This window comes from Muntiacus reevesi, chromosome 5, assembly GCF_963930625.1.
Source record: "Muntiacus reevesi chromosome 5, mMunRee1.1, whole genome shotgun sequence".
Taxonomy (NCBI): domain Eukaryota; kingdom Metazoa; phylum Chordata; class Mammalia; order Artiodactyla; family Cervidae; genus Muntiacus; species Muntiacus reevesi.
Window position 1 is genome coordinate 36,331,969 of NC_089253.1, and position 9,421 is coordinate 36,341,389.

Here is a 9,421-nt window from a genome sequence, read left to right on the forward strand (position 1 = left end):
AGCCCATAGACACTGACTGCATCTCCCTCTGCCTTTCATGGGCACATTTAGAGCTTGCAAATATTGAAAGCAGTTGGCGTTGGGCTCCTCTCGCTAGTGGTTCAGACTTGGTTCTAGATCATCCCTGATTATATGCACCTCCAAGACCCAAACAGAGGCACCCATTTGTTTTAGCACCACTAAGAGTGAAACTTTTTATTCTTCACTGAGACTGGGGTTTGCAGAGCACCAAACACAGTTCATCAGCATCACTGTGCAGAAGTGCCCTAGTGAGAGCGAGTGTGTGTTGGGAGAGGCCTGACTGATTTCTGAACCAGTCCAAGCATTTACACTGCCGGAGCCAGGCCAATCCTGTCATTTCCTTGATCATAAACAGAGAAATGCAGCCACAGGAAGACATCACCCAGGATCCAGGTCTTTGAGTTGTTACCTTCCTCTGTGCCACCTTGAAAGGTGCTAAAACAGTTGCCTCGAGAATCCTGGGGGAGTCAGAGACACACACCAGTCAGCCTGAGCCCTTACCTACAGCTGCTCTCGATATCCAGACTCAGCACACTTCTTGGTTTTATTGTCCTCTTTTGGTAAAGTATCCGGTGATTTTCTCAGCAGCTGGGGATGTGAGGGTTCATCCAAAAACGAAAAGAGCCAAGACATGTGGTTGCCATATAGCCCGGGAGTTGGGGATGGGAGGATGGGAAATTTGGGATTATCAGAAGCAAAGCAATACACAGAGGACTCATAAACGACAAAGTCCTAGTGTATAGCACAAGGAACTATATTCAATATTCATTGATAGAACTGTAATGAAAAGAAAAGAAAAAGAATATATATTTTTGTATGTGTGTAACTGAGTCAGTTTGCTGTGCAACAGAAGTGTAGGCAACACTGAAGATCAGCCACACTTCAATCCAATTGTTCAGAAAAGAGCAAGAGTGTCCCACAGTCCTCCTCACTCTGTTTCTTTCCCTCTGAATCCTGGCCCATGCTTTCTCTGCACAGAATGCTGGTTCTTCTCCTGCATACCCACAATATGTTTTGTTTCACTTTTACTTTTGTTTTGGAGTATAGCTAATTAACAATATTTTGAGTTTTAGGTGGACAGGAAAGGGACTCAGTCATACATATCCATGGATTCTTGTTCCAAAGACACCCCTCCCATCCAGGCTGCCACATAGCATTGAGCAGAGTTCTCTGTCCTACTCAGTAGCTTGTGACTTGTTATCCATCTTAAATACATTCATAGCAGTGCTCACAACACATTCTTTAAGACTTTGCTCAGGCCCTCTGGGGAGATTCCTTGGACCCGCACTCACCCTCTTGGCCACTCCAGGCTTGGATTGGTGAATTACTCTGGTGCTCCACCCCCACTGGTTGGTCCGTAGCCCTCATCACCACTGATCTGCTCCCAACGCCCATTTGAGAGGACCTTGGGATGCCATTTCCATGGAATGCAGTGTAAATTAGCCTAGACCCAAGCAGGTCTCCTTATGGCTCCATGAACTGCGGGGTTAGAATTACTGGAATTCCCTCTCTTCCTCAAACCCCTCTTTGAGCCCATCAGCTGCTCTGAACTCTCATTGGGAGCTGACATGAAGCCACTGTCCTGTGTTGGGGCTGAGCAGTCACTGTGCACCCTTTATTCACCTTAGCATCCAATTTTCCACCGAGGGGACTTGTACTCTAACTCACAGAAGGGAAACTGGGCTTAGCAAGGGGAAGTTGCAGCCAGGAACTAGTGTAACCAGGCAACTTATCATTAAAACCAGGATAACTTTGCGGAGGGAAGGGAGACTGTTAATTTATGCTGGGACAGCACACTGGGACTGTCCCCAGCCATTCTCCTTGTCACATGGCTTATTTCAGGGACTGCTAGAGCTGACATTCCGTGTTCATGCATCTGAGGGCTCTGATTGAATTGAAGCTCTCTGAGGACTGAAGACCTCAGTGTTCCCCTCTCCTTGTGACTTTCACCATGCCAGCATGGTGTGGCGCCTCCACATTTATTTGAGGATGATCAGTGTCCCAGACAGACCTTTACTCTCAAGTGGTTGGTGTTGTGGGAGGCTCTGGCCCAGCCACAGAGGCTCAGGGGCTCAACAGCATCTGCAATAGTGCGAGATGGCCTGCAGAGGGCGGGCTCGCCCCAGCAGCAGCCCAAGAGATCCTGCAAGTTCCAATTTGAGAACCACCCCCCAGGGTTGTCCCCTCACCTTGAGGATGTAGGCTCGAGCTGGCCCTGAGTACTTGATGCCGTTGATGGTGAAGATAAGAAAGGGCAGGGTATTGACCGCAAAACATGAAACACAGTGCTATTAGAGAGGGGACGAGAGGTTGGCCCTGGAGATCCTTGTTGTTTCTGGAGACTGGGCGTGACCCTTTGGCATAAACCTTCACCTTGGAACCTCGTGGTATGGCCCCGATGAGCTTCTGGATGTTATTGACCAGCATTGTTGGGCCAATGATCAGTGATGTCCCAGTGTCCACAATGGCATGACATCCACAAGAACAAGCAATGACCTTTCTTTTCATGGAGATGCCGAGACATCAGGACAAAGCAGGTGTCAAGGTTACTCTGAATCTCCCCAGAATTGCCCCCTACCCTACTGTCTGTTTCCTGAACAGCTCTTCATCTCTTGCCCTGACTTTTCCTTTGCTCTGATCACAGCACCTTCCTTAACATCCTTGAATGCACTACTTGAATACACCAGGCTCTTTTGTACCTTGACCCAAGCTGGTCTTCCTTCCTGGAAGACCCTCCTCCCCTTTGAGTGGCTAATTTCTTCTCCTCTTCCAGATTCCAGCTTAACTGTCATAGTTTCCGGGAAGTCTTTCTCCCAGTGTGCATCAGTCTCCTGTCTTGGTCACTCTCTGTAGACCCTTCCTCATGTCTGGCATGTACCAAAGTGACCGTTCACTATGTGACTGAGTCATTTCTTGTGCATCTGCCTTCTTAGATGTGAGGGAAAGGTTTATTCTCACTGCCTCACTAGAGTGCCTGGCACATAGTGGATGCACAATGTTTATCTGTTCAATGAGTGAATGAAGACTGAAAATAATGAATGAGGATCATCCAGAGAGCTGTATCCAGTGTCGAACAAAAATGGGTCAAACACAAAGTGAAGATGGAGGTTCCCAGGAGCAGCAGATCCTCATAGGCGAAGGGGAGACCGGCTGTCCTGGCAGAAGGTGTCTCCCAGCACTGTTCACTCACCCAGCTCAGACACTGAGGCCCTGGCCACGTGATAACTGACTAGCCCAGGGGAAAAGGAAAGGCCAGCATTTTTCTGAGGGTATTACACAGAAACCCATCAGTTATTGCCCCTTGTTGCCAAGTCATTTCTGTATCCCACCTTCCTGATTCTCTCAGTTACAGCACCTGCCGCACTGTGGGCCTGGGGTAGGATAGGAGGCTATGGCTGCATGGGGTGTCTTTTATTATGAGTCACTAACAGGTCTCAGGACTGTGGCCAACCTCTCTCCACTGCTGACTAGTTTCTCCCTACGGAGACCAGTTTCCCCCATTTGTTCAGGACTTTTCCTGTTTTTAAACTAACATTTATATGCACTGAGAAATTCCTTGGTCCCATGTAGCTCTGGATAGTTGGTCATCTTATCATAACTCTGTTCAGGCTGAGGAAATTCTCCCTAATCCTCTTTTTACCACACTGTAAAGTGCTCTAACCATGCTCCCCACCTCACACTCAGGGGTGCAGTCCTCCCCCAGCTGCAAAGGCCTCTCTGGACCCTGTGAAGCACCCTGGTCAAAGCCCTGGTGAGGAGCCTGGGGTGATTATGGATCCATGCATGGTTTGTGTATCTTTGTGTTTGTGTGTTTATTTGTGTGTATATTCCTTTGTGGCTCTGTGTGTGTGCTTGTGTGTCTCTGACTGGCTATGCATGTTTATCTATGCCTGTGTGTGTTTTTATGTCAGCCAGCGTGTTGATATGTGCCTGCTTGTGTATTTATACGTGTCTTGTGTCTGAGGGCAGGAGAAGGGGGCAACGGAGGATGGGATGGTTGGATGGCATCACTGACTCAATGGACATGGGTTTGGGTGGACTCCAGTAGTTGGTGATGGACAGCGAGGCCTGGCGTGCTGAGGTTCATGGGGTTGCAAAGAGTCGGACACGCCTGAGCGACTGAACTGCCTGCCTGACTGTGTCTGTATGTGTTGTTGAGGGTGGTATATATGTCCGTTGACTGTATGTCTGCGAGTGCATTTGTGTGTGTCTACCTGTGTCATTGTACAGATGTGGGAGCATCGCTTGAGGTGACCCTCAAAGAGGGAGGCTTACCGGTCCATGTTTACACACCAGTCACCTGCTTGGGTCAATGGAATCCATTTGAGCTCTCCCTGGTAGCAGCCTTTGTCCACACCACCAAACATTTCCACACTGCCCTTCCCCGTGCATCTGTAGAGAGAAGAGAGAAGGGGATTTTGGGGGGACAGTAACAACAGCACTATCAGGGCTGTGCTTGTCCACCCATCAAGGCCCTAATGAGCTCCCTATTTACAGATGCAGAGATTGAGCCTAGGAGGGATTGAGAACCAGGTTGAGGCTGGTAACTGGCTAATGAGTGGCACAGAGGTTAGAAGCTGAGTCACCTGGCCAGGTTCCACCCACCCAGGCTTCTGCAGAGACCCTGGAACTCCTGAGACCTGAGTGCTCAGATATACCCTCAGAGGACAGTGTGCTGAAGGGTATTGGCCTTCCCCTTGCCCAACTTGTCATTTTCCAGAAAAATCAAGGACTGAAAGCACTAAGAGTGTGGCTTCTGGTCACCCAGGGTTGGCTTCACTGGCCTGTGATCTGTGCTATCCATGGGGCCCCACAGTCAGGGTCCCCAACTCTGCTATCCCTGTCTTGAAATTCCCAATACTTGTTGAACAAGGGCTCCCACACTTTCACTTTTCACTGGCTCCTGAATGTTGGGCAGCCAGTATTTGGTTCCCAGTGAACTAAGAGTGAGGAAGGAAAGATTTCTGCCATCCCTCTCCTTCCTTCCATATCAAATCCACCAGCAAATCCTGCTGCCTTTTCTTCTAACTTCTATCCTGACACATTCCATTGGTCTTCCCCTTTCCTCACCCCTAGACAAAGCTGCTTCTCCTGAGCCTAGGGGCACAGTTGTGTTCCAATAAAACTTTATTTATAAAAGCCAGTGGTGAAGTCAGGTGAGGCCCTGGGGTCATAGTTATCCTGGGTTAGTTTATCTCTGAGGATACTACTTTACCAAGTGTTCTATAATTTTCATGCAACAGAAAGCATCTTACAGTTAACTTGGTGAGAGGGCTTGTCCAGCTCAGACTTACTTGCCCAAGTAGAAGGCAATGACACACTCAGAAACAGCACCTTGATTCTTCAGGTTGTCAAAGATGGGGATGGCTCCTCTGATGGACATGTCGGGGTAGTCCAAGCTCAGGAGGCCATCAGAGGGTGTATTGTCAAACCTGTTCAGCTCCAAGCTTATGCCAAATGGATGGGCAGTGCTAAAAAGGTCCCCAATCTGTGCGGACGAGAGTATTCCCACATAAAGATTTAGGAAGTGGGGCTGGGACTAGGCTGGGGTGCATTGCCATTAGATCCTCAGAGAAGACTGAGGCTAAGCTGTGTCTTCGATGGACCTCAGATGGTTAGATCATGATGGGAGGGAAAGTTGGGTTCTATTTGTGTGGGCTGTGGATTTTAAAACATCTGTTCCTCTGTCAAATTGGCCTCAAGCACTCTATCTAGGTGGGGCAGCCAAGAGGCTCAGGTCAGGACCCAATGGTGCCCCCTTCAGGACAAAGAGTAGGGAGCAGGAGAGCCTTCTACTGGCGTCACCATGACTGATGATAGAAATGGACTGAATTGATTGCAATGTATTTTGGAATCTGCATCTGCCCAGGATGACAGACACCAGTTACACAATGTTGCTGGCATGGTTCTTATGACATAAGCTCCTGGGAAATACACTTTGGGGATATGTGTGTCTTTGTGTGAGTGTGTATGTGGGAGAGAGAGTAAAAGAGGGAGGGGAACTACTGAGGTCATTTGGGGGAAGGTTTTATTAGACTCTGAAAGGCCCCTGGAGTGAGAAACCATTTATGAGGCCCCACAACCTCTCTGCCTTCCTTTCCCAGCCTGGATATCTAAAGTGTTTGACTACCCCCAGGGTGTCCAGATTAGTTTTATCCTGTCCCCAAACATCTTACACCAGCTTCAGTCCTGACAAGCCAGTCCAGCTCCACTGCTTACCTCATATGTGACCTCAGCAAGGCCCTTGCTGTCTACACCTCAGTCTCCTCATCTGTATCATGAGCTCATCAGAGTACCTGATGTGTGGGGTTGTTGCAGGATTAAATAAGTTATTACCTTGAAAGTGCCTGGAACAGTTAGAGAATATAAAAATGGGTGCTATTTTCCCCTCTTCTTGCTCCCATAAAAATGCACCTTGAGTTTCTCATGAGCAGGGGAGCTGCAAGTCCACACCCCAAGCCACTCTCTGGGTTAGCTAAGCTGGGAGTTTGTCTGTCACCACAGGCGCTGTCTCCCCAGGGACAGGATCCTGTGGGTAAGATGGCCAGTATCTATGGGAGTTAGAAAAGGATGGGTTCTGCCAGCTGGTCCTGCAACTGTTTTGTAAGCAGCAGTCACTCCGTAGTCAGTTCTGACTCAGTTTCTGTTTCCACATTACCCAAATGGAGTCATAAGCAAGAAATCCCTTCATTATCCCAGCTCCATAGATGATGCTGAAGGGCGTGTTCATATCCCAATAGGTGGAAGACTCGTAATATTTGAAGGCATTGCGTGTATCTGCAGACGTGATAGATGAGGGTCACCCAGGTGCCAAAGGTGGAGTAAGGGGTGTCAGGGAAGTAAAAGATGGGTGGATTGGGAGGTTCTTGTGCTCACAACACGATGGACTGTTGCAAAAGATGCAGGGCAACCACAAGTCAGATAAGCCTGTATCAAAGATAACCTGAAACTCCTCAGCGGGTGTTCCAATGGTGATGTTACCCAGAAAGGACAACTACGGGGACCAAAAGGGGGTTGGATAGTACAGACTTGGTTCCCTTTGATTCCCACACTGCTTCCTCCCTCTGGGTGTCACATGTCTCCTGAGATCACTTTCCAGCCACTGTGAAGCTCACAGCCTTTGTCAAGAGGTGCCTGCATTTGTTTTTCTCTGTGCTATGTGGCATACAGGATATTAGCCCTACGATCAGGCTTTGAAGCAGTACCTCCTGCATTGGAAGCCCAGAGCTACAGGCACTGGACCCCAGGGAAGTCCTAGTACCTTCATTTGAGGAGCTCTCTAGTCTCCACTTCAAATCCAGCCTGGGCACATCCTTCCCCAGGAGGTCCACCTTGATCAACCCTAGCTGCTCCCTCTAAACTCAGACCATATCCAGCATACACCACACATCTGACCCTCTCATTTGACATGTATTTACTCTTTACCTATTTCTCACGCTGGCCTGGGCATTCTTGAAGGCAAAATGAGTCCTTAAAATATCTAATAAAAATAATCACAGTGTTAGATTCCTATGGCCTTACACAGATTAAGGGTTCAGTAACATTTACTGCTGTGGTTCTTGCATTTGTGGAAGTTGAACTCTGCCTGGGGATTCACACTTGCTTTGCAGTTGGCTTTATCCTTTGACCAGAGATGGCTCACTCTTCATCTGTAACTGAGTGGCTCTCTTGGTTCAGAAGGAGTAATCTCCCTCAGACTAATGACACATCTTTGACACAGAAATGGATGTTTACCTGCCACCTGGTCATTGCTCGTCCCAGTCACCACAGACCAAGAGTTGAGGATGAGAATGCCTTCTCCTGTGGGTGGGGTCCCAGTTTCCCAGTGTTTCTGCCTCCTGAAAGAGCCCCAACCCCAACATCCCACCTGCCACTCCAGAGGAACTCCAATGCTAGGCCACACCCCAGGGGGCAAGGGGAGCACCATCCCCCCAACACTCTCACATCAAGGAAGTTCCTCATGGGTACAGAAGCTTTATTTGAGTTATCAGTAGAAATCTGGGGCAGTCTAGAAGCATGTTCCTTCAGGAAACTGCTCAGCAGTTTCTTTTTCACTGAGAGTCTCTCCCATTGTTTCATTTTCATTAGAGGTATTCTTTCACCAAGCATTGGGGAAAAAAACAAAGAAGAAGCAACAATCAGCTGTCTCTGTTAAGGTATAAATGTCGTTATAATGGCACTGTGTACTTTCCAATCATTTTCATGAGTCACCTTATTATCAGAATTTTATGCATGTACCATGACAAAGACACATGTTTGAATACAGGTTCTGTTCCATAATCTTTGGTAAGCCATATGACCATGTGGTGTCTCAGTCTCTCCCTTGGTAAAAAGGTGGAGTGTAACAATTCCCACCCTCCAAATAGAATATTTGGGGGATAACTGAAATGATGGATATAAAGTGAAGTGAAGTCGCTCAGTCATGTCCGACTCTTTGTGATCCCGTGGACAGTAACCTACCATGCTACTTTGTCCATGAGATATTCCAGGCAAGAATACTGCAGTGGGTTGCCATTTCCTTCTCCAGGAAATCTTCCCAATCCAGGGGTTGAACCCAGGTCTCCCACATTGTAGGCAGACACTTTACTGTCTGAGTCACCAGGGAAGTCTGGTGGATAAAAAGTACCTGATAAATAGAAAGTCTCAACAATGAAAATCATTAGCATTGCTGTTGCCATCCCAGTATATCCTTCTCATCCCACAAGGAAGGACAAGACAAAACAAAAATTAAAAGGAAAGGAAACAACACAGAGAGTTCTGCACTCACAGAGCCTTACAAAGAGATGGAGACATAAATGAGAGAGACACAGAGATGCAGACATAGACATATACACCAAAGCAGAAAGAGAACAGAGAGGACATGTTGAATAAAACGTAGAAAAGAGCTATTCCACAGGACCACACCTACATTCCCACTAGCTGTGCACTGCTCGGCCGGGGAAGGCACAAAACGCAGGTGCAACTGAATCTGTGCTTTTGTGGAATACCCGAAAACTGGAACCGCCCGAACGCAGGGCCCGCTCCATAAGAGCAGCCGGGAGTCTGAGCAGGGTAGACGGGGAGAGCACACACCCGTGAGCGGGGCAAACCCAGTGTGGCCGGAACACTGTGAGAGCTCCCACACACAGCGATATCTGCCTGCAGTGCCCCTCCCTCCCCGCAGCAGGAGTGAACCGGCGAACCTGAACAAGAGACCACCTCCGCCCGCCTCTGTCAGGGTGGAAATTAGACACTGAAGAGACCGGCAAACAGAAGCCAAATAAACAAAGGGAACCGCTTCAGAAGGGACCAGTGCAGCAGATTAAAATTCCTGTAGATAACACCGACTACACCGGAAGGGGCCTATAGATATTGAGAAGTGTAAGCTGGAACGAGGAGCTATGTGAAACTGAACCAAACC

General features: G+C 48.3%; 1 protein-coding gene across 1 annotated transcript; it reads right to left on the minus strand.

The window, feature by feature from the left end:
- Positions 1-326: 326 nt before the first annotated feature.
- Positions 327-8,100, minus strand: LOC136169272 (pregnancy-associated glycoprotein 1-like). The gene is made up of 8 exons (XM_065937065.1): positions 7,966-8,100; positions 6,898-7,015; positions 6,680-6,798; positions 5,316-5,509; positions 4,300-4,413; positions 2,395-2,539; positions 2,211-2,309; positions 327-479 (listed from the first exon to the last, which is right to left on the minus strand). Exons 1-8 carry the CDS (start codon positions 8,098-8,100, stop codon positions 327-329), a joined length of 1,077 nt encoding a protein of 358 aa, XP_065793137.1.
- Between the last annotated feature and the right edge of the window lie 1,321 nt (positions 8,101-9,421).

Excerpts from the sequence above, each read along its gene's own strand:
- LOC136169272 (XM_065937065.1), bottom strand. The coding sequence starts at position 8,100 with ATGAAACAATGGGAGAGACTCTCAGTGAAAAAGAAACTGCTGAGCAGT. Across the intron at positions 7,016-7,965 it reads CCATGAGGAACTTCCTTGAT|TTGTCCTTTCTGGGTAACAT; the intron begins GTGAGAGTGTTG and ends TGGTCCCCGTAG. Across the intron at positions 5,510-6,679 it reads TTGCTTATGACTCCATTTGG|ATTGGGGACCTTTTTAGCAC; the intron begins GTAATGTGGAAA and ends TCGTCCGCACAG.